The following is a 25611-nucleotide window of genomic DNA, read 5'->3' as shown; positions in this document are numbered from 1 at the left end:
TATACGCAAACCAAATTGGATGACAAGCAAAGTTGCGTCAAATGTAACCTTTGTGCTCCCTAGAATGTTTTAATCATATGGCCTGACTTTTCCTGTTACCTTCAATTTATTTTGTAGGCTATAGCATATGTTTCGTGTTCGTATCATTCCATTACATTTGATTTAACAAATGCAAATTGTAGTAAAAATCAATCGGGACCTATAGGCTTAATCATTATGGAGCTCAAACTGTTACTTTGCACTTGCCATCACACAGTTTCATGATCAGTGCAGGCAATTAGGGTATATGTATTATATAGGCATTAGACTTCCAACATTCAGAATGAATCAAACCACCTTTTGTGCCCTAAGGCTATTTTTCCATGAAATAATGGGTACTGAACAAAGACAAATATGCATAGGTTTTCATGGCCATCTTTCTATATTCTGAACAATTCTCCATTCAAGGCTTGCGCTGATACACCTTAAAGGGATTGTTTTTTAGAAAATCAAATTGGTAGGCCACCCCATGGGTGTTTTCTGGGGTTTAATTCAAATGTATTCAGTGTGTGCAATGGAAGCACGCCCAAAACCCTCCATAAGGTACGTCTGAATCCCAACTACTGAGAAGTGCATAGGAATCGGCTACTTGGCCTTTTTAACAGGTCTGATTTGTTTATTAGTATGGTAGTTTACTGGCAAAGGGAACTTTCAGCGCTCTCTGGTGTTAAAAAAGCATAACAAGTTAACCTAAAAACCAGACTAATAGGTCATTTACTGTACAATTAAATAAATCATTCATCAACGCTGTTAAAAACGCTACAGGAGACATATCCTGCATACCATTAAAAGGAAGAGGGGAAAAAATCTTGTCCTGGCATGACATTCATAATTAGTGTTGCATCCAATGGTCCCATTTGGCTGTGAAAGACAATTTACTAAACGACTCATCTTTACCACATGACAAAATCAAAATGACAGCACACAAAATACACAGTGAGGGAGTCTTTTTTTTAACATTCTTAAATAATCAAGTATTTAAAACAATCGAGGAGTAGGACTCAGATCCGTGGGTTTTAGAGACTTTAAAGTTTGTTTTTAGCAGCCGAAGGAAAGTTAGCGGTAGGTATCTATAGATTGCTAGCTCATTAGCGGGGTCAGTGCTGACAGCTGGTGTTGTACTGGAAGGAAGCCATCTGCACGCGACCCCGTAACCTTTGGACCTCCAGGCCGTGGAAGTAGTCGTCGTCGTCGTCCTGGACGATAATCTTCTGCAGCTCGCCTATCTCCCTCTCCATCTTGGAGCGCAGCTCTCGCTTCATCTTCTGAAGGGCCTGCAGAGAGAAACACTTTAATATCCTGACCCCAATACCGTAGGATGTAGTAGTCACATGCTGAACCCTGAATAAGTTCACTTGTCAAGTATCTCAAATCTCCCCAAAATGTACAGACAAAGTACAGACATATGTAGTAAATTGTGTGTACATTAGTGGGCATTTACCTTTTCTTGGGCCTTCTTCCGTACTTGGATATCCTGTCGCTCTATAGCGAGAGTTTCAGCCAACAATGAAAACTGAAAGAGTGCAGAACAGCGTGGAATTAGCTTTCAGCTGTCCCGTTCTTTCACATCAGTGCAGATGTAGGAACAGAGAAGATCAGGAAGCCGTTTCTTGGTCTTACTCTCCTACCACATCTGTAAGGTACGTGTGTGTGTTGGTCCTACCTGGTCCTTGTAATAGTTCTCCATAGACTGGATCTGGTCTCGGTGTTTGTTCTGGTGCTCCTGGCGCTGCTCCTTGGCGTAGGCCCTCTGCTCTCGGAGACGAGCCTTCTGCACCTCCAAGCCCTCCTCAAAGACCTGCTTAAACATCTGGAACACAACACACAGTTATACAACCCTTTAATAACCACTAAACAAACCACCATATCGTTACATGTGTTTGTATAGTCACGGTGTTCATGACCTGTTTACATTTTACAATAGAGCTTAATAGATGACAATTGTGTAAAATCTTCCCTTCACAAAATACATGGATGGAGAATGGAATGGAAAGTACTGTTTGAAGCGTTGAAACATGAAATTCTAGGAGCATCTAAACCGTGTTGGGTATTGAGGCGTAGCATTGCGTCACTAACTGACCCTCTCCTCTTTCGTGCGGGCCCTCATCATGCGTGCGCGGAGCTGGACGTGGTAGTCACTGTGGTACTTCTTGGCCCGGGCGATCTGCTGCCTCTGCTCCTTCAGACGGTTCTGAGTCGACTTCTGTTGCTGGATACGCTCCTTAAAATCCCTCTGGAGGGGGAGAGGAGCGAGACGGCTGTACAGTTAGAGGGGCTGTATTGTATTATTGCTTGCTGTGTGTGTTTGAGAAATAAGACTGGTAATATGTGTGTGTGTGTGTGTGTGTGTGTGTGTCTAGCCTACATACTGAACCTCGTGCATGTTTTGACTGGCTCACCAGGCGTCTGTTGTGTTCTTGCTCTTTGCGGATGATCTCCACCAGCAGGTTGTGTCTCCTCTGAACCTCCTCCACCTGGGGAGAGAGAACATGAGTTAACGGGAGGAGATCGATGTGGAAAAGTTGCACGGGTGGACCCTGGTCTCATTATGGGGTCTTCGCCCAATCACAGGCTCCGCACTTAGACATCTGTGTTAACATTACAGAAAGGTAGGGGACTTGCAGAGATGCATCTGGCAAGCCAAGCTAAGCTCAAACCTCCCAGCTCTCCCTGTGGTTTATATGGTGGATAGTGTTATAGCGCCCCCACCTGGCTGGTGAGTTTAGTGCGTGGCCCCTGCCTCTGGTTGTCCAGGGAGAGGGAGGCATTGAGGCGGTCCACCTGGCCCAGCTGCTGCTGCCACATCCTGCCCAGGGCATGGGGCGAGAGGTGCAGGTGGGGGAACTCCTCCAGGAGCAGGGGGAGCAGGTCGTTGTCCTTCACCTTCACTGGAAAATGGAAAGAGAGAGAAGCACAAACGGTTAATATAGAGGGCCAAATCCATACCGTGCACTTAGACTAATGCGCAAATCCATATCAAGCTCTTTCTCCTAAGGCATATGTAGTTCTGAAAGGATTGAATAGATAGCCAGGTAGGCATCCTCCATATTAGTTTCAGAGGCCAATGCTACGTTTTTAGTTCAGGGCAAATGAAGGAGAGGAAGCCACTTTGTACAGTACTTAGACTAGATTGAGTTGATACTGTCTCCATCTCACTGGCAGAGACTCCAGCTTGGGGGTCTTACTTGGTGGGGCTCTCCTGGTTTTGTCCTGTCGTCTGCGGCCCGGAGTTGGTTGTCTGGTCCTGGGGGAGCGGTGTTGGGCTGCTGTGGTGTACACTTGGGACGGTTTGGGGGTTCGGGGAACATCTCTCAGTATGGCCTCTCTGTATTCCCTCTCCTACAGGGCAGAACCACACATAGAACGTCTGCTGTAGATAATATTGGGACGCACAGTCTTTCTGCCAGAGGGCTACTGTATACACAGTCACATGGGGTCTAACGCACACACCTCCCCAGGGCTAAAATGAGTAGGTCTGATACTGTTTACACACCACTCTCTCTCACTCTCTCTCTCTCCTCCCCCCCCTCTCCTCTCTCTCACCGCCTCCTGTGCTCTGGTTCGTTCCTTGGCCATAGCAGCCCGTTCTCTGTCCTCGTACACTTTCAGCTCCTCCTCATAGGCTTTTTCCAGCTAGAGAGAGATGTGTACACACCAATTTTGTTAGACAGTTCAACTGGTCTCTTTTAAAAGGTGACAATATTTCATCTTTATACTGAATATGGCATTGGTTAATGTGATATGGCAATTCCCTCTGACCTGGCTGTGTTTGTGTTGGGGCGGTAGTTGGTGGAGTTCCCTTCGGCCCTTACGGGTGGCGTGTCTCTGTGTGACCTCTCCGCGCACCGCCTCTCTCATGGCGCCCTCTAGCTGACCTGAGAGAGAGCGACGGGCCCGGGGTGGTGAGGGGGACAGGGAGCGGGTACAGGGGGCTGTGGGGGCTCGCGGAGTACCTAGGAGAAGGGTCAGAGGTTAAAGGTTAAAGCCAAGGAAATGTTAAATCATAGAGTTGGTCAATAATGACTTATTATTGTTCTACATTCAGGCGAGTCAACTGTGCTTTTGTTGGAGAAGTGCGGTGCATCTCAGAGTAGGAGTGCTGATCTAGGATCTGCCCATACAAATCGTATTCCTTATGATCTAAAAGGCTAAACTGATCCTAGATCTGAGATGTTGTATGAACACGGGCCCTGATGTGATTGAAGAGGTGGAGGATGTACCTGTTGGCCTCCTTGGGGGCCTGCGACACTCCATGACACTGTCACTGTGGTGGGACAGTTTGTCCTCCTCTTTGACCTCGTCGGGCTCTCCGCTCTCTCCTAGCGCTCTCTTTAACATCTGACGAGTGGAAACACACATTAAATCTAGATGTACATTGCTGAGATGCCAGGGGTGACACAATCCCAGGTCCGACACCTTAGTTTTCCCCCCACACACAATTTACCGGTGCAATTAATGGTCAGCTGTGGCGCATGCCAAGTGAAAGCATGTCGGGTGGGAAGGTTCTCCTGGTGAATGGGATTGTAAGGCATCCGACACACGGTTAGACTGCTCCGAACGCGTCCCAGCAATGTAAATATAGCTTTGACACCCACAGTCCACATAATGACAAGCGGGTCACTCACACACACGTGTACCACTCACCAGGTCCAGCTCCTCTAGTCGTCGGGACAGCTTCTCTGACATGTGGTGCAGCTCCTGTTCTGCCTTCCTGTTTCTCTGTCTACGCCAGGAGAGAGGCTCCTCACAATCCTCCTCCTCTAGTACCCTGCTACTACTGGCAGGAGAGAAGGAGGGGGAAAGGGGGAAAAAAGGTAGAAAGAGAGGAAAAGCAGAGACAAAAAGGGCAAGGCAGGGTGGTGAATGTTAGATTGAGTGGCAGTGTGTAGGACATCTTGTGTGTAACTAACTTATGTTCATGTACATTGATTTTCTCGCTATGCATCTACAATGCTATTCTAACCCCCTCCCATTGTGTTGTTCTTACCTGATCCCCGTCCGCCCCCTGTGAGCCCGGCTGTCCTGCTGCGTGTAGGTCTCTTCCTCCTCAGTGTCCAGTGGTGCCCTGTCCTCCAGCTCATCCTGCAGGGTGAGGAAATGAATGTCTGGCTGTGTTCGGAATAGAACCCTCCTGGGCCCCACACTGGTAGGCTATAAAGAAGATTAGAGAGATTTGCGAAATATTCAACAATTTAGTCATGAATTAGCTGTAAATTGGACATGCATTAGCAAATAATTAGATTGGAATTAGGCATGAGGTAGACTTGAATTATTGAATTAGTCCTAATTTGAGGCATTGTAACTACAACAGTGTAGAGTGCGAGTGGTTTGTTATGCCTTACCTCCGGCTGCTCCTTGGCCTCCTCTAGCCTGACCTTGGTTTGACTGGACACAGACTTCTCACTCTCGACTACAAATGAAAAGCATGGAGGAGTAAGATCAATCAATCAAATTGATACATGGTTTGAGGTGCTACACTTTTATTTCTGATAAACTGAACGCTGTGCAAAAATACTTCAATTCAATGGCTACAGCCGTGCTATTCAGAGCAGTCCGTTCTGTGTACTAACCAGGTGAGTGGTTGTGGGCTGGCGAGCGCACTCCATTGGTAACTGTGTCAGCCACTGGCCTTGGGGACTGCGAGAGGGAGAGAGATGGTCATTCATTAGTCAGAGAGAAGGGGACAGAGACAAAGGGGTGGATGCATTTCCACTCAGTGGGGGAGGGGGGAGAATTCACACTCAAATCACACTGTGATAAAAGAGAACCCAGCAAGAGGAGGAGTCTCAGTGGCTAGTTAGCGGATGCTAACGACATATCACACAAGAGATGCATGACGTGAACTACCGCTACCAGTACAAAGCATTGAAATACCAGTATCACAGGTAGTCTAGCGGTTAAGGTCGCTGGTGCGAATCCCCAATCTGTCAATGTGCCTTTGAGAAAGACACTTTACCCTAATTGACCCTGTAAGTCTGCTAACTGACTAAACTGTAAAACAATGCTAAGTGAATACAGTAGTTGTAGTACACTGCCTTATTGCAGTGAATTAGAACGAGACACAGAAAGAATAGCAGTAGTGTGTGCAGGTCAATTTAGGTAAATACTTGATTTTATTTCATCTACACCCCAGCTCCTTACCATCGCCCATAATGGTATGTGAGATCATGGGATATAGATATATATATATCTATATACACACACACACACACACACACACACAAACACACACACACACACACAGCAAAACGTCCCTTTTGCAGGACCCTGTCATTCAAAGTTAATTTGTAAAAATCCAAATAGATCTTCATTGTAAAGGGTTTAAACACTGTTTCCCATGCTTGTTCAATGAACCATAAACAATTAATAAACACGCACCTGTGGAATGGTCGTTAAGACACTAACAGCTTACAGATGGTAGGCAATTAAGGTCACAGTTCTGAAAACTTAGGACACTAAAGAGGCCTTTCTACTGACTCTGAAAAACAAAAGAAAGATGCCCAGGGTCCCTGATCATCTGCGTGAACATGCCTTAGGCATGCTGCAAGGAGGCATGACGACTGCAGATGTGGCCAGGGCAATAAATTGCAAAGTCCGTACTGTGAGACGCCTAAGAAAGCGCTACAGGGAGACAGGACGGACAGCTGTTTGTCCTCGCAGTGGCAGACCACGTGTAACAACATCGGTACATCCAAACATCACACCTGCGGGACAGGTACAGGATGGCAACAACTGCCCGAGTTACACCATCAGTGCTCAGACTGTCTGCAATAGGCTGAGAGAGGCTGGACTGAGGGCCTGTTGTAAGGCAGGTCCTCACCAGACATCACTGGCAACAACGTTGTCTATGGGCACAAACCCACCATTGCTGGACCAGACAGGACTGGCAAAAAGTGCTCTTCACTGACGAGTCGCGGTTTTGTCTTTCACGTTTATCGTCGAAGGAATGAGCGTTACACCAAGGCCTGAACTCTGGAGCGGGATCGATTTGGAGGTGGAGGGTTCGTCATGGTCTGGGGCGGTGTGTCACAGCATCATCGGACTGAGCTTGTTGTCATTGCAGGCAATCTCAACGCTGTGAGTTACAGGGAAGACATCCTCCCCCCTCATGTGGTACCCTTCCTGCAGGCTCATCCTGACATGACCCTCCAACATGACAATGCCACCAGCCATACTGCTCGTTCTGTGCGTGATTTCCTGCAACACAGGAATGTCAGTGTTCTGCCATGGCTAGCGAAGAGCCCGGATCTCAATCCCATTGAGCACATCTGGGACCGGTTGGATCGGAAGGTGAGGGCTAAGGCCATTCCCCCCAGAAATGTCCGGGAACTTGCAGGTGCCTTGGTGGAAGAGTGGGGTATCTTACAGCAAGAACTGGCAAATTCGGTGCAGTCCATGAGGAGGAGATGCACTGCAGTACTTAATGCAGCTGGTGGCCACACCAGATACTGACTGTTACCTTTGATTTTGACCCCCCCTTTGTTCAGGGACACATTATTCAATTTCTCTTAGTCACATGTCTGTGGAACTTGTTCAGTTTATGTCTCAGTTCTTGAATCTTATGTTCATACCAATATTCACACAACAGTTAAGTTTTCTGAAAATAAAAGCAGTTGACAGTGAGAGGACGCTTCTTTTTTGCTGATATATACACAGTGGGGCAAAAAAGTATTTAGTCAGCCACCAATTGTGCAAGTTCTCCCACTTAAAAAGATGAGGCCTGTAATTTTCATCCTAGGTACACTTCAACTATGACAGACAAAATGAGAAAAAATAATACAGAAAATCACATTGTAGGATTTTTAATGAATTTATTTGCAAATTATGGTGGAAAATAAGTATTTGGTCAATAACAAAAGTTTCTCAATACTTTGTTATATACCCCTTGTTGGCAATGACAGAGGTCAAACGTTTTCTGTAAGTCTACACAAGGTTTTCACACACTGTTGCTGGTATTTTGGCCCATTCCCCCATGCAGATCTCCTCTAGAGCAGTGATGTTTTGGGGCTGTTGCTGGGCAACATGGACTTTCAACTCCCTCCAAAGATTTTCTATGGGGTTGAGATCTGGAGACTGGCTAGGCCACTCCAGGACCTTGAAATGCTTCTTACGAAGCCACTCCTTCGTTGCCCGGGCGGTGTGTTTGGGATCATTGTCATGCTGAAAGACCCAGCCACGTTTCATCTTCAATGCCCTTGCTGATGGAAGAAGGTTTTCACTCAAAATCTCATGATACATGGCCTCATTCATTATTTCCTTTACACGGATCAGTCGTCCTGGTCCCTTTGCAGAAAAACAGCCCCAAAGCATGATGTTTCCACCCCCATGCTTCACAGTAGGTATGGTGTTCTTTGGATGCAATTCAGCATCTTTGTCCTCCAAACACGACGAGTTGAGTTTTTACCAAAAAGTTCTATTTTGGTTTCATCTGACCATATGACATTCTCCCAATCTTCTTCTGGATCATCCAAATGCTCTCTAGCAAACTTCAGACGGGCCTGGACATGTACTGGCTTAAGCAGGGGGACACGTCTGGCACTGCAGGATTTGAGTCTCTGGCGGCGTGTTCTTTTATGTCTTCCATTTCCTAATAATTGCTCCCACAGTTGATTTCTTCAAACCAAGCGGCTTACCTATTGCAGATTCAGTCTTCCCAGCCTGGTGCAGATCTACAATTTTGTTTCTGGTGTCCTTTGACAGCTCTTTGGTCTTGGCCATAGTGGAGTTTGGAGTGTGACTGTTTGAGGTTGTGGACAGGTGTCTTTTATACTGATAACAAGTTCAAACAGGTGCCATTAATACAGGTAACGAGTGGAGGACAGAGGAGCCTCTTAAAGAAGAAGTTACAGGTCTGTGAGAGCCAGAAATCTTGCTTGTTTGTAGGTGACCAAATACTTATTTTCCACCATAATTTGCAAATAAATTCATTAAAAATCCTACAATGTGATTTTCAGGATTTTTTTTTTCTCATTTTGTCTGTCATAGTTGAAGTGTACCTATGATGAAAATTACAGGCCTCATCTTTTTAGGTGGGAGAACTTGCACAATTGGTGGATGACTAAATACTTTTTTGCCCCGCTGTATATATCTCCTGACTAACTGACTGGGCCTATACCTTCAGTTGCGTCACTGGTCTGTTCCATGATGCAGTCTTTCTTCCCAGTGGAGAGACTATAAGGTGGAAACATTGCATTCCTTCTAGGGTGGAAACTTGTGCTGGGTGGGGACATATGGCCCTGGGTCATATTGTAAATGACATGGGAATGTAGAACTGTTTCTCAGTCAGGTCTCTCCAACTCTAGATCCACTGATGTCCAATTTCTCAGTCATAGTATTGGCTATTCTTCAGACATAGCGAGTACCAGTTGGTAATGGAATAACAAGTGGAAAGTATTTGCCCTGCTAGCGTGTCTGGACTTGCCAGAGGCATGCAGGTGGGATGTGACGTGATTCCCAGGTGTTGCCGCCCATAAACAGAGAGGAACATATTGGAAAAGTGACTCCTGTGATGAGTCTCGTGGCCATTTTGGATGAGTCGGCATGAGTCAGCAACAGCTCATCCTTTGTCAGAGGAGGAAGGAAGCTACAGTTCTATAAACTGTAATTGGCTGAGGTCACTTCAGAATGTGTTTCAGAACACAGTCGTTTTCTGAGAGCTTTGAAATACTGGTTAAAACGTGTCTTCGGAAAGTTGATACTGTATTACAAAGCGTAATTTGAATAGACTCAGCATGGATATATATGACTAGACGGACATACCTCGGAGGTGCCAGTGGGTGCCTCCTGCGCCACTGCAGCCCCGCTGCTGAGACCGTTGGCTGGGGGAGACTGGCTACCCGAGTGGGGAGCTCTGTCGGGCCTGTGGGGGGTGGTCTGGTAGGGGGGTTGCAGGGGGATGGCCGAGCGCAGGGGCTCCCTCAGTAGAGTGGCCTGGGTGCCTGGGGTTCCCGGGGCACACGTGGTGCTGGGGCCCGGAGCTTGGGAAGAGGCTTCCACTGTTAGGGAGGGGTAAAATAGAAGCTGTTAGAGGTGTAGATTTTGTAGGTAATGTATTGTAGGCGTATGTGTACACTGTTCAGTACTGTAGTTCCCATGGTTAACAGATGCTATGGCTATTCGTGTCATGTTATAATAGTGTTATGCAGGCTGTTTGAACAAAGGTTCAAGTAAAATATTATTTATGTTCCTATACAATCAGATTTGCCTCAACTGGTTCACTGTTCTTTAAGTAGCCTACAGTTCTGAATTATTTTCTCAGATACAGTTCTGTACTCCTAGCTATCGATGCCTTGCCAATAACCCTGGCATTGTCTTGCGAATATACACAAGATCCATACAATGGAGCAAAGACAAGTACACGGGCCATTCATATTCTAACTAACTAAACCGTTGTTGAAGACTATCATTAAAACCAAACATAGGGACTCAGTGGAAACTAATGAGAGGACAGGGGCTTGTAAAAAGGAAACAGTGACATAATCCTCGTTGTTTTTTTTTATTACTTCCACTTGAGGAAAAACGAACCCCCTGACCACATAACATTCCGCACTGTCTCCATAAAAAATTCCATAGGAAAGACAGCAAAAAAAGACTGGAAAAACTGGATACCTCATCAGCATCATGTGCTGTTTGATAAGCGAAAGGCGGATGAAGTTTGCTGACGACAACGGTGGTAGGAATGCTCACCGACAACGAGGCAGCCTATTTTATTTAACCAGGTAGGCCAGTTGAGAACAAGTTCTCATTTACAACTGCGACCTGGCCAAGATAAAGCAAAGCAGTGCGACAACAACAACACAGAGTTACACATAAACAAACGTACAGTCAATAACACAATAGAAAAACCAATGTACAAAATCTATAGGGAGGATGTCAGAGACCTGGCGGTGTGGTGCAAGGCCAACAACCTCTCTGAAAAGATTTGGCACGGGCCCTCAGATCCTCAAAAAGTTATACAGCTGCACCATTGAGAGCAGCTTGACTGGCTGCATCACCGCTTGTTACACCAACTGCAAGACACCAGACCGCAAGGTGCTACAGAGGGTGGCGAGTCCTACCCAGTACATCACTGGGGCCGAGCTCCCTGCCATCCAGGACCTGTATACCAGGCGGTGTCGGACGAAGACCCCAAAAAATAGCTAATCACATATCTACCAGGACTTCCTGCATTAACCATTTTTGCACCAACTCTCTTGCACCGACTATGCACACACACTGGACTCTACCCACACACACTTTACACTGACACCCCAACACTCTGCATAAGGGCGTCTGAATGTTATGTAAATACCTCGTACCCCTACACATCAACTCGGTACAGCTCCTCCCTGTATATAGCCATGTTCTTTTTACTCATTATTGTTTTTCACTGGGTATGTATTCCTTCTGTTACTATTTCTATCTTTAACTCTGCATTGTTGGAAAAGGACCCGTCAGTAAGCATTTCACTGTTACTCTACACCGGTTGTGTACGAAACATGTGACAAATAAAATGGGATTTGATTCCAAATGTAAATACAGAAAGACAGAGGAAAGCTTTTCCTTTTTCAGCATTCTATGTCATGGGCCAGGAACCAGCTTTTGGTCCCGCCTACCTTCTTGTTTGGCCGTGAACGTGCGGGCGGAGTCTCCCAGGAGGATAAGCTCATTGGTCGAGCCCGTCTCCTCTGCATTCCAAGAGTGAAGGGAATGTTTGCTGCTAGACTGGACGGCAGAGCTGGAAGATAAAAGAAACATCGTAAAGTTACCGATGTATCACTATCAAAGTAAACCAAAGGAAAGACCACCCAAAGAGTTCAATGGAAGTGCATCGGTGTGTCTGGTTTGTGTGATACCAGTTAGTTAGAACAAGTACAACCTGCACTTATTCAAAACAATGCATTGAGTTTCCTGGTTTAGGAACAGAGGTTTACCTCACCCACAATGACTCATTCAGCTTTGTTGACTTTCCAGCCAGCCTTTCTGTGCGACAGCCAACGGAACAGGCTGAGTAGACATAGTGATGTCATAGATGTTTGTGTTCCGTGTCCAACCTTAGCATTCGCCGTTACGGTTGACATTTGTGTCGTGCTCCCTGACTGGCTGTTGTGTCAGTAGGATGTACCGACTTGACTTACACAATGATGGCATTTGAAGTGGTCCTGTCTGGTGCAGTTGCTAGAGCATGGCATTTGCAATGCCAGGTTAGTGGGTTTGATTCCCGGGACCAGCCATATGAAAAATGTATGCATGCATGACTAAGTCGCTTTGGATAAATGGCATATATACAATATTGTCTCGTGATGTAGTGTCTTTGGTTGTATCAACATAATTGGAACCCTGCTCGAAGACGGAACTGAATCTGAAACCATGGAAATGTACAAAGAACCTGTAGCATAGAATATCTTGAAAACACTCACTGCACACTAGAATACTGAGAGGCTCTCTCCATTAGGGCCTCCTGTTCCTCTGTCTGGGGGACCACTGTCCCTGTAGGAAGGGGGGCATCCTCAACAGGAACACCATTTGGTTCCTTGTCTGGAGGGAGGAAAGGGGGAGGATTGTAGAAGGATGATTACAGCGTGGCGCAATGTGGTGAAGTTGACAGGCTCCTGCTGTGATGCAATGACGAAATGAACAAGCTACCAGTCGACTTTCAGACCACCAATCAGTCCGTAATTATACAAATATTTAAGTCACATTAACAGACTCAGAGTAGTAGAATAAGCACTCGGAACATAGCAATCCATAGACATTGGAGCACATAGACACACTAATGATCCAACCCCATTTCCGAAAGCTGAAGTGAAACAAGCAACTGTTCTAGCCATGTCATTGTGAAAGTGCATCGACAGAGTTCATTGAGTGTGACAGTAACATTATCTGTAGCGACTCATGCATAGCCTATCCCAGTAATTGGAAATATCAAGCGGTTTAACTAGAGCCTGGGCGATATGTTATTCTTGGCCCGATGGCGGTTTGGATTTTTTTTGGGGGGGGTACAAAACTTACTGATACCGATGTATCTGCCGATATACTGTTTTATGCCGGGAAAATTAAAAAGTGTAATTTTCCCACACTGTATTCGCATAAAATTATATTCAAAAGAACAACTGTCCAAGAAATATGGTTCAAATGTTGATTTCTTACATTGTGAAACGAATGACAATGAGAATGGCTGCAAGTGTTAAGGTAAGCATGAGTCCCTTTTTTTCATCCTATATATTGAAAAATCGGTTATCGGTGGATTATCAACCAATACTTCACAGCTCCTTTTGGACTCTCGTAAAGTCACCACCCCTATCATTTTGATAAACCAGTCATTTTCACCAGAGCCTTCTGAACATTTAAATGTCCAGACAGATAGTCTGGTCATTAAAAGTCTAATTGGTGTTTTGCGATGGGAGAGAGGGCCAGCAGACCACCATTCCACCATAGATGGACACAAAGACATGCAGAGCGCTGCCAACCGCTTCCCAGTAATCCCAGAGCTAGCCGCCTCTAAAACGGGTTTAGAAAGGCCATTATGTCCACTTCATGTGTGTGGGTGATCTCACCCAAACAGGGTTGTGCCTCACTCAGTGACACAGATAAAGTTTGAGGGAGATGGTGTGATATGAGATCAGGAAGAACAGGGGTGATATGAGATCAGGAAGAACAGGGGTGATATCAGGTCAGGAAGAACAGGTGTATGTTTAGGTATGTTTCCAGGCAGGTCTTCTGACCTCAATAGGACTTCCTGGTTAAATAAATGTTAGCCTAAATATAACAGTTGAGAGGGTAATGGAGTAAAATAAGATTTTTTTTGTCTACCTCCATTTTGCGACTCCTCTTCACTGATCTGTTCGGTGAGATACTCAAGCAGCCCGTCAAAGATCTCCAACAGGTTCTTGATGGACTCCTTGTCCCCTCGTACAATGTTCTCACCTAGAGCCAGGGGAAAAACCCATTAGGACAAGCGATGAATCAGTGGAACCATAATAAACACCACATTGTTGTCCTTTTAATAGAACCAACGAGTCTGCATCTTTTTACGGTGAATTTTCCTAAACAAAGAGGGTTGTGTTTGCTCTGAACAAGGCTGTGCTTTGAAATCTAAACAGCAATTTAGCCAGAGACCCTCTGGTTGTAGCTAAATAGATCACTTGATTTTCTTTCAGCATTCATCATCGGTTCTCTCTGATACCGCACGGCAAGCAGTACCGATGCACCAAGTCTGGAACCAACAGGACCCTGAACAGCTTCTACCCCCATGCTATAAGACAGGGGCTGGGCAATATGGCCAAAATATTATATCACGCTATTAAAAAAAATGGACGATATGTTTTTTTAATAATAAAAGTTCTACATTTCTTTATGAGTAGTGTGTGACCCTAGGGTGGTAACACATACATTCTAAGTAATTTCAAAGGGTCTTTCTCCATTCCGATTGTTTTATACTGTTCAATTCAACTTCAACCCCCCAAAAATGATATTTTTCATACATTTCTGCATTTGAGATCATTTCCACGCTGCCACGTAGGGCTGCACGATCTGGGCAAGTAATCTGTGCCTTATTTTTAACCAAATGTTGCAATTTGACTTGCGATTTAGAGCAAAACACTTGGGTTAACTGTTGGAATCATGGGAATAGAAAGTATATTCTAATTATATAGTTGGAATATAATAGTGGGCACTTTCAATACAATGTTGTTTGACATTACAATGAATGAAAATGCCAGAGAGGAGTTATTGTGACAGGGTAAGAACTAATGTGTTAGGTGTTTCCTAGGGGACCCTATAATGTTTGGCTACATTGAATGTAGAGGTCGACCGATTAATCGGAATGGCCGATTAATTAGGGCTGATTTCAAGTTTTCGTAACAATCAGAAATCTGTATTTTTGGGCGCCGATTTGGCCCCAATTTTTTTTACACCTTTATTTAATCTTGTTCAGGGGCAGAACCACAGATTTTTACCTTGTCAGCTCGGGGGATTCAAACTTGCAACCTTACAGTTAACTAGTCCAACACTCTAACCACCTGCCTCTCATTGCACTCCACGAGAAGACTGCCTGTTACACGAATGCAGTAAGCCAAGGTATGTTGCTAGCTAGCATTAAACTTATCTTATAAAAAAATCAATCAATCATAATCACTAGTTAACTACACATGGTTGATGATATTACTAGTTTATCTAGCGTGTCCTGCTTTGCATATAATCTGACTGAGCATACAAGTATCTGACTGAGTGGTGTTAGGCAGAAGCAGACACGTAAACATTCATTCAAACAGCACTTTCGTGCATTTTGCCAGCAGCTCTTCCCTGTGCGTCAAGCATTGCGCTGTTTATGACTTCAAGCCTATCAACTCCTGAGATGAGGCTGGTGTAACCGAAGTGAAATGGCTAGCTAGTTAGCGCGCGCTAATAGCGTTTCAAACGTCACTCGCTCTGAGTCTTCAGGTTGTATAGCAAATCACGCTTGCTTTTACTCAGTACATGTATTAGCTAAATAACAAACAGCAGCTACCAAGATGTCGGATCAACTTGATAAGAAAATACAAACTAGCTGTTTTCATATGTAAGAAACACAAGTTAATTGTGTAATTACAGAATGCTAGTAGGTTTATATTAAGAAGCAAAGTGCCAACTGCATCGTTGTCATCAACAGTGTTGCACATGCTGCATTGACCATGCAGACTGAACCAAGTGTCTCGTGCTTGACGAACATCAAATGCGCTCCTTGAGTGACAGGGAGCGTGGCTAGGTCTGGGTGGAACGCGGCATAGAGAGAGTGGAGAGAGATGACTCAAGTAGCGAAGTAGACTATAAAAATGGACGTTACACGCTGCGTGCCACATTTAACAAACCAAACATTCAAATACCGGTATAGAAGGTAAAGTAAAAACCCAAACCGGTCTGTGCATCAATACCAGTATATCGCAAAACACAGTATACTGCCCAGCCCTACATAAGAATGCTAAATATTGGTTATTATTTAGCCATCTGCATTTACCCATTTTGCACTAACTCTTTTGACTCATCACATAAAACAGTAACAGCAGTGTATCTATCCTGTTGCCTAGTCACTTTATCTCTACCTATATGTACACATCTACCTCAATTACCTCGTATCTCTGCACAACGACTCAGTACTGGTACCCTGTGTATATAGCCAAGTTATCATTACTTGTGTATTTATTCCTCATTTTTATTTCTCTCTGCATTGTTTGGAAGTAAGCATTTTACTGTTAGCCTACACCTGTTTACGAAGCATGTGACAAATAACATTTGACTTGATCAGATGATGAATGACTGAATATCTAGGGAATAAGGAGTAGTTACTAGTTAATTAACTAGTGAATAGTGAGTCAAGCGTAAGAGCTGCTCACCTGTGATGTGTGAAAGGCTGATCTGAAGGTAATCCAGAGCCAGGGAGTCGATCACAGACTGGATGTTGTGGACATCATCCTCCTGACTGCCCGGGTTGGCGATGTAGTCTACACACACACACACGATTCCAAATCACAGCCTCTTGTGCACTTTGGCCACTTACTAGCCCATTGACAAACACAGCCTTGTGTTGGCAGGTTTGACGATCATAAGTAGCACTGTGTAGCATTCTTGAAATTCTAAGAATACTCTCCTCTAAATCACTCAGTTGGCCTTAACAGCATGCGTTAAAAAAACAATCTAAACATGAACTAACATGGGACAGTTGATAGGTCTCAAAAAATACATATTGCTCTTTTGGTGGGCATGTTTATTGTGTCATGTTTGGTGTAAACTTACCTGGGACTTTCTCCCCCAAGATGGCCTCATACAAGGCGGCAAAAACATTGGCATTACAGTCCGTCACCTTCTTCAGTCTTAGGTTAATGTGACACTTGCTAAGGATATCATTCGCCACGTCCACCCAATCTGTAAAAAGGGACATTACAAACTAAATGCAGACCTTGAATTTATGAATAAAGTGAATAGTGTAGATCATACTTCTTGGAGCAGTTATGAACTAGGCTACGTTAAAACTAAAAGTGGCAGTAATAAAGCCTCTCCTGGAAAAGCCAAACCGTGACCTGGAAAAATGTAAAAACTACCAGCCTATTCCTCTCAAAGTGTTTTGACAAAGCTGTTCAGCAGAAACTCGCTGCCTTCCCGAAGCCAGATAATGTATTCAAAACGCTCCAGTCTGGTTGAAGACCCCATCATAGTACTGAGACTGCATTGTGGTAAATTACCTTTTAATGGCTTAGTGCCGCTTTTGAGCTTAGTGCCGCTTTTGACATCACCAATCACCACATTATTTTGGAGAGATTGGAAACCCCAATTGGTCTACACGGACAAGTTTGTGTCTGGTTTAGATCTTATCTGTTGGAAAGATATCAGTTTGTCTCTGTGAATGGTTTGTCCTCTGACAAATCAATGTAAGTTTCGGTGTTCCTCAAGATTCTGTTTTAGGACCATCATTGTTTTCATTATACTGTATAATTCTATACTCTGTCTGTGTTTCAGACATAAGGAAGTGGATGGCAGCAAATGTTTTACTTTTAAACTCTGAAAAAAACAGATGTTAGTTCTAGGACCCAAGACATCTGCTGTTTGATTTTACAATTAATCCTGATGGTTGTACAGTCATCTCAAATAAAACTGTGAAGGACCTCTGCGTTACTCTGGACACCGATCTCTCTTTTGATGAACATATCAATAATATTTTGTCACTTCCAGTTTAAGACTACTGTAATGCTCTACTCTTCGGCTAACCGGATGAAGCACCAGATACACTTCAGTTAGAGTTAAATACAGCTGCTAGAATCTTGACTAGAACCAAAAAATGTGATCAAATTACTCCAATTCTAGCCTCTCTACACTGGCTTCCTGTTAACGCTAGGGCTGATTTCAAGGTTTTACTGCTAGCCTACAAAGCATTACATGGACTTGCTACATGGACCTGCTCCTGCCTACGGTCAAAAGTCACAGGCCTTCTTATTGTCCCTAGAATTTCGAAGCAAACAGCTGGAGGCAGGGGCTTTCTCCTATAGAGCTAAATTTGTATGGAATGGTCTGCCTATCATTGTGAGAGACGCAGACTGTCTCGACCTTTAAGTCTTTACTGAAGACTCATCTCTTCAGTTGGCCCTATGATTGAGTGTAGTCTGGCCCAGGGGTGTGAAGGTGAAGGGCAAGGCACTGGAGTGACAAACCGCCTCGCTGTCCATGCCTGGCCGGCTCCCCTCTCTCCACTGGGATTCTCTGCCTCTGAAACTATTGGGGCTGTGTCACTGGCTTACTAGTGCTCTTCCGTGCCGTCCCTAGGAGGGGTGCGTCACGTCGCGCGAGGCTTTTTTTCCGCTTTACTCAACTTAAGTGGGTCACTAACGTGACCTTTCTGTCCAGTTTTGCGCCCCCCTCGGGCTTGTGCCGTGGAGATCTTCGTGGGATATACTCGGCCTTGGCTCAGGGTAGTAAGTTAGTGGTCTGTTGATATCCCTCTAGTGGTGTGGGGCTGTGCTTTGGCAAAGTAGGTGGGATTATATCCTGCCTGGTTGGCTCTGTCCGGGGGTATCATCTATGTGCTGGGGGACTAGAGTCAGTCTGTCCTGTCTGGTGAAATTCTCCTATCTTATCTGGTGTTCTGTGTGAATTTAAGTAAATCTCCCATCTCGCTCTCTCCCCTCACAGACAACCTGAGCCCTAGGACACTGCCTGAGGACTACCTGGCCAAATGACTCCTGGCTGTCACCGTCCTCAGTCCACGTGGTCGTGCTGCTGCACCAGTTTCAACTGTTCTGCCTGTGGCTATGGATCCCTGATCTGTTCACTTGACGTGCTACCTTGTCCCAGACCTGCTATTTTTTTACCCTTTCTCTCACACCTGCTGTCTCGACCTCTGAATACTTGGCTATGAAAAGCCAACTGACATTTACTCCTGAGGTGCTGACCTGTTGCACCCTCTACAACCCCTGTGATTATTATTTGACCCTGCTGGACATTTATGAACATATTGTAGAACGATCTGGCCTTAATGGCCCTGTACTCTTATAATCTCCACCCGGCACAGCCAGAAGAAGACTGGCCACCCCTTTGAGCCTGGTTCCTCTCTAGGTTTCTGCCTTTCTAGGGTGTTTTTTTCTTGTCACCGTGCTTCTACATCTGCAATGCTTACTGTTTGGGGTTTTAGGCTGGGTTTCTGTATAAGCACTGTGTGACAACTGCTAATGTAAAAAGGACTTTATAAATAAATGTGATTTGATTTGATTCAGTTTGTTTACAGACGTTGACAAAAATGCACAACAAAACTGCTCAGTTGGTGGCAACCATCCCAAAATGATTGTTGACATACTGGCGGCTAATTTGGGGGCATGCGCGGGCAGAAGGCAGGCACAGTATGTTAGCTAACGTTAGAAATGTTAGCAACACCAACTACAATGTGGTAAGCCAGCTAACGTTAATACTAACGCAAAGAACACTACTGTAGTTAGCAAACTGGCTATGTATGTTAGAGTAGCTAGATAGCTAGGTTCACGAAAAGTACTGAATAACTCCTTAAATAGCCTACTATGTAGTTATTATCCTGATTGGTATCGCTAGCTACCAAACACAGTAAGCACCAAGTTAGGTGCTATTTCTTCTTAATTAATTTACTAACTAACAGTCGTTAGCTTACCTCGCTCATCTTCTTGGGTTCCCATTCGGCATTAACTAGCAAGCTAGCCAGCTTGCTTGCTGTGTGGTAGTCAGCCGAGCTGGCAACAACGAAAGTGAAGCAATTGTCAACAATACTGTCTCTCTTGACCTCTGAAAAGAAGAACTAGCATTGCTAGCTAGTAGCAGTACGTTTTCCAAATTTCGAGGTTCGTCACTCACTGATTAACATTCATAATGAGAACAGAAATTAAAAGGGTGCCGGCTGCCAAGCAGAAAGTAATCGACATTTTAAAATGCAAGTGTTTTCTGATTGGGTGGAAAACGGTTTTCACTAGTTACCCTAGACACAAAGTCCAAATGTATATATTGTAAAAATTCATGAAACTAAAATTAGCTTTTTGGTCTTAATTTGAGGTTTGAGTTGGACATGAGCTTAGCAGTGTGGTCAATGTTAGGGTTAGGTTTAAAATCACATTTTAAGAAAATGCATTGTAGAAACAGGCGGGATTTATGACTTTGTGGATGTGGTAACTAGTGACGACCATGGTAAACTGGCACTTTGTTTCCGGAAGTAGTTTATGAATGTTCGGGAAAAATGGTTCCTTGTACTCTTTTCTCTTTGTTCTGGTTAGTCCAGTTGACTCTTCAGTTATTTTACAATATATCACAGACAGACATTTAATAAATTAACCATATTTGTTTTTAAAATATCACATGGTAGACAGGGTGTTCTTCCGAGTATCTGTCTTAAAGTAGTTCCCAGAGTTTGTAAACCCAGAGGCCCAACGTCCCGAGACTTCCGGGATGGCTAGCGAAACAGATCAGGACTGGGTTTGAGAAGTCATTAACTTTGTTTCCTTTACCTTATACACTCAAAGTTCGCATAGAAAATAGATGCGACAATTGCCTGCTGGGGTACATTTCAATTTAAACTCCCCCATTTCCCGATTGCAAACATTCTAATAGTTCGCCTTATTTCAGTTTTTGTGACAAAATAAGCAGTCGTTGTATAGAGAATCATTGTACCATCTAAACCAGTGTTTCCCAACCCTGGTATTCGAGTGCCCCAACAGTACAGTTTCGTTGTAGCCCTTGACAAACACATCTAATTCAACTAATTGAAGGCTTGTGGATTAGTTGACAAGTTGAATCCGGTGTGCTTGTCCAGAGTTACAATAAATATGTTTACTGTTGGGGGTACTCGAGGACCAGGGTCTAAACTGCTGTAAAATATATTTTCCCATAACCAAAAATATTGTGTTTTCAGCTTGTGTACGAAACTTAACAGGAAGCATAGAAATCGGCACATAGAACAGATCTACCGCTTCTTAGAGATGCTTTCAATGAAAATTAAATATATATATATATATATCTCAGCTGGACATAATGACACCACAAAATCCTACAGTGTTGAATAAAAATGTAGTGATTTAAGTGTTTACCCATTTAGGCAAATTGTGAATTAATAAATTGGCGGACAGCCTGTATGCCCTCCCACCTATCTGTTTAATGTCTCAGGTAGCTGCAAAAGCCTGCATGGATAGAATGTGAGAATTGACTAATATTTGCCATATTCCAATAATTCTCATGTGCCATTGTAATAATTGGATGGTGAAACTTGCCGGCGAAACAGAAAAGCAAGGCGAAGCATTCAGGCATTCTTGAAAGTCGGGACAATCCTTGTCTTGCAAATAAACAATATTTGTATAGTTTAAAACAATCATTTTGTAAGCATTTAGTAAATGTGAAATAGAGCTTTATAGTTACTTGATAACATCACCTGCCCAGTGTACCTTCAAAGTTATTAGGCAATCATAATTTATTTGTAAAACACTGTGTCCATAATCGTCTGTCGCAACACTGTTTCCATATCGTCGCCAAGCCTATCTCCAACCTTTTTAACCTGTCTCTCCTTTCTGGGGAGGTTCCCATTGCTTGGAAGGCAGCTACAGTTCAACCTTTATTTAAAGGGGGTGATCAAGCTGATCCTAACTGTTATAGGCCTATTTCTATTTTGACGTTTATCAAAAGTGTTGGAAAAACTTGTCAATAATCAACTGACTGGCTTTCTTGATGTCTATAGTATCCTCTTGGGTATGCAATCTGGTTTCCGCCCAGGTTATGTATGTGTCACTGCAACTTTAAAGGTCCTCAATGATGTCACCATTGCCCTTGATTCTAAGCAATATTGTGCTGCTATTTTTATTGACTTGGTCAAAGCTTTTGATACGGTGGACCATTCCATTCTTGTTGGCCGGCTAAGGACTATTGGTGTCTCCGAGGGGTCTTTGGCCTGGTTTGCTAACAGTTGAAGTTGGAAGTTTACATACACTAAGGTTGGAGTCATTAAAACTCGTTTTTCAACCACTCCACAAATTTCTTGTTAACCAACTATAGTTTTGGCAAGTCGGTTTGTGCATGACACAAGTAATTTTTCCAACAATTGTTTACAGACAGATTATTTCACTTATAACTCACTGTATCACAATTCCAGTAGGTCAGAAGTTTACATACACTAAGTTGACTGTGCCTTTAAACAGCTTGGAAAATTCCAGAAAATGATGTCATGGCTTTAGAAGCTTCTGATAGGCTAATTGACATCAATTGGCGATGTACCTGTGGATGTATTTCAAGGCCTACCTTCAAACTCAGTGCCTCTTTGCTTGACATTTATGGGAAAATCAAAAGAAATCAGCCAAGACCTCGGGAATAAAAATTGTAGACCTCCACAAGTCTGGTTCATCCTTGGGAGCAATTTCCAAACGCCTTTCTCATGGGTTTCTCATCTCTTATTCAGTTTCTTGTTTTTCTTTGTGCCTTTTGTAAATGGGCAATGAGGTGTCACCATTAGATTGAGGTTATTTTTCTCGTCATGTTTTTCAGTTTGTTCATCTGTACAAACAATAGTACGCAAGTATAAACACCATGGGACCACGCAGCTGTCATATCGCTCAGGAAGGAGACGCGTTCTGTCTCCTAGAGATGAACATACTGTGGTGCGCAAAGTGCAAATCAATCCCAGAACAACAGCAGAGGACCTTGTGAAGATGCTGGAGGAAACGGGTACAAAAGTATCTATATCCACAGTAAAAATGAGTCCTATATCGACAATCTGAAAGGCCGCTCCGCAAGGAAGAAGCCACTGCTCCAAAACCGCCATAAAAAAGCCAGACTACGGTTTGCAACTGGACATGGGAACAAATATCGTATTTTTGGGAGAAATGTCCTCTGATCTGATGAAACAAAAATTGAACTGTTTGGCCATAATGACCACTGAAGCACGAGGGTGGCAGCATCGTGTTGTGGGGGTGCTCTGCTGCAGGAGGGACTGGTGCACTTCAAAAAATAGATGTCATTGTGTGGAAGGAAAATGATGTGTATATATTGAAGCAACATCTCAAGACATCAGTCAGGAAGTTAATGCTTGGTCGCAAGTGGGTTTTCCAAATGGGCAATGACCCCAAGCATACTTCCAAAGTTGTGGAGAAATGGCTTAAGGACAACAAAGTCAAATTATTGGAGTGGCCATCACTAAGTCCTGACCTCAAGCCTATAGAAAATTTGTGGGCAGAACTGAAAAAGCGTGTGCGAGCAAGGAGGCCTACAAACCTGACTCAGTTTCACCAGCTCTGTCAGGAGGAATGGGCCAAAATTCACCCAACTTATTGTGGGAAGCTTGTGGAAAGCTACCCAAAACGTTTGACCCAAGTTAAACAAGGCAATGCTACCAAATACTGAGTGTATGTAAACTTCTGACCCACTGGGAATGTGATGAAATAAATAAAATCTGAAATAAATCTTCCTCTGTACTATTATTCTGACATTTAACATTCTTAAAATAAAGTGGTGATCCTAACTGACCTAAGACAGGTGAATTTTTAACAGGATTAAATATCAGTAATTGTGAAAAACTGAGTTGAAATGTATTTGGCTAAGGTATATGTACATTTCCGACTTCAACTGTACCTCTCTTTCAGAGGCTCAATCCTAGGCCCCACGCTCTTCTAAATTTACATTAACAACTTAGCTCAGGCAGTAGGAAGCTCTCTCATCCACCTATATGCAGATGATACAGTCTTATACTAAGCTTGCCCTCCCTGGATTTTCTGCTAAATGCTCAACAACAAAGCTTTTTTATTTTCCAACAATCTTTCTCTACCCTTATCCTTGTATTAAACACCTCCAAAACAAATGTCATGTGGTTTGGTAAGAAGAATGCCCCTCTTCCCACAGGTGTTATTACTATCTCTGAGGGTTTAGAGCTTGAGGTAGTCACCTCATACAAGTACTTGGGAGTATGGCTAGACGGCACACTGTCCTTCTCTCAGCACATATCAAAGCTGCAGGCTAACGTTAAATCTAGACTAGGTTTCCTCTATTGTAATCGATCCTCTTTCACCCCAGCTGCCAAACTAACTCTGATTTAGATGACCATCCTACCCATGCTAGATTACGGATACATAATTTATAGATTGGCAGGTAAGGGTGATCTTGAGCGGCTAGATGTTCTTTACCGTTCAGCCATCAGATTTGCCACCAATGTTCCTGATAGGACACATCACTGCACTCTATACTCATCTATAACCTGGTCCTCTCTGTATACCCGTCGCAAGACCCACTGGTTGAGGCTTATTTATAAAAAAAACTCTTAGGCCTCACTCCCTCCTGAGATATCTCCTGCAGCCCTCATCCTCCACATACAACACCCGTTTTGCCATACACATTCTGTTAAAGGTCCCGAAAGCACACACATCCATGGGTCACTCCTCTTTTCAGTTCGCTGCAGCTAGTGACTGGAACAAGCTGCAACAATCACTCAAACTGGACAGCTTTATCTCAATCTCTTCATTCAAAGACTCAATCATGCTCGCTCTTACTGACAGTTGTGGCTGCTTTGTGTGGTGTATTGTTGTCTCTACCTTCTTGACCTTTGTGCTGTTGACTATGCCCAATAATGTTTGTACCATGGTTTGTGCTGCTGCCATGTTGGGTTGCTACCATGTTGTTGTTATGTTGTTGCTACCATGCTGTGTTGTCATGTGTTGCTGCCTTGTTATGTTGTTGTCTTAGGTCTCTCTTTATGAAATGTTGTGTTGTCTCTCTTGTTGTGATGTGTGTTTTGTCATATATATATATTGTATTTTTTTTGTTTTTTTATTCCAGGCCCTGTCCCCGCAGGAGGCCTTTTGGTAGGCGTCACTGTAAATAAGAATTTGTTCTTAACTGACTTGCCTAGTTAAATAAAGGTTGACAAAAGAAAAATCTACCCCTGTCGAACAGATAGAAATGTTTTTGGGGGTGGGGGGCAACATTGCTTTTGTCGAATAAACCGTGGTTTGTGGAAACCTGCTCTATTTCTGAAACTATCCGCCGCCATTGTCGCAACCCTTATTACCAGCTTGTTCAACCTCTCTTTCATATCGTCTGAGATCCCCAAGGATTGGAAAGCTGCCGCGGTCATCCCCCTCTTCAAAGGGGGAGAAACCCTGGAACAAACTGTTACAGACCTATATCCATCCTGCCCTGCCTATCTAAGGTCTTCGAAAGCCAAGTCAACAAACAGATCACTGACCATCTCGAATCCCACCGTACCTTCTCTGCTGTGCAATCTGGTTTCCGAGCCGGTCACGGGTGCACCTCAGCCACGCTCAAGGTACTAAACGATATCATTACCGCCATCGATAAAAGACAGTACTGTGCAGCCATCTTCATCGACCTGGCCAAAGCTTTCAACTCTGTCAATCACCATATTCTTATCGGCAGACTCCGTAGCCTCTGTTTTTTCTAATGACTGCCTTGCCTGGTTCACCAACTACTTTGCAGACAGAGTTCAGTGTGTCAAATCGGAGGGCATGTTGTCCGGTCCTCTGGCAGTCTCTATGGGGGTGCCACAGGGTTCAATTCTCTGGCCAACTCTTTTCTCTGTATATATCAATGAAGTTTCGCTTGCTGCGGGCGATTCCCTGATCC

The 25611-nt window shown here is 44.0% G+C and overlaps 1 protein-coding gene across 2 annotated transcripts; it reads right to left on the bottom strand.

Moving 5' to 3' along the window:
- Positions 1-634: 634 nt before the first annotated feature.
- Positions 635-19953, bottom strand: LOC139370467 (centrosomal protein of 95 kDa-like). Of its 2 annotated transcripts, none has more exons than XM_071109961.1 (21): positions 19661-19953; positions 16789-16917; positions 16389-16496; positions 13831-13944; positions 12438-12555; positions 11634-11755; positions 9799-10034; positions 5610-5676; positions 5382-5449; positions 5027-5190; positions 4684-4816; positions 4260-4377; positions 3799-3992; positions 3583-3672; positions 3225-3378; positions 2749-2927; positions 2439-2513; positions 2120-2272; positions 1703-1849; positions 1481-1552; positions 635-1313 (listed from the first exon to the last, which is right to left on the bottom strand). In XM_071109961.1, the coding sequence occupies exons 1-21, from the start codon at positions 19683-19685 to the stop codon at positions 1137-1139; spliced, it is 2643 nt and encodes an 880-aa protein (XP_070966062.1). In that variant the 5' UTR covers positions 19686-19953; the 3' UTR covers positions 635-1136. The 2 variants fall into 2 exon arrangements, with proteins under 2 accessions (XP_070966062.1, XP_070966063.1); XM_071109962.1 differs by having other exon boundaries at positions 947-1313; positions 4684-4813; positions 19661-19804.
- Between the last annotated feature and the right edge of the window lie 5658 nt (positions 19954-25611).

This window comes from Oncorhynchus clarkii, chromosome 17 (assembly GCF_045791955.1).
Source record: "Oncorhynchus clarkii lewisi isolate Uvic-CL-2024 chromosome 17, UVic_Ocla_1.0, whole genome shotgun sequence".
NCBI lineage: Eukaryota > Metazoa > Chordata > Actinopteri > Salmoniformes > Salmonidae > Oncorhynchus > Oncorhynchus clarkii.
This window is presented reverse-complemented; position numbering and strand designations above follow the sequence as displayed.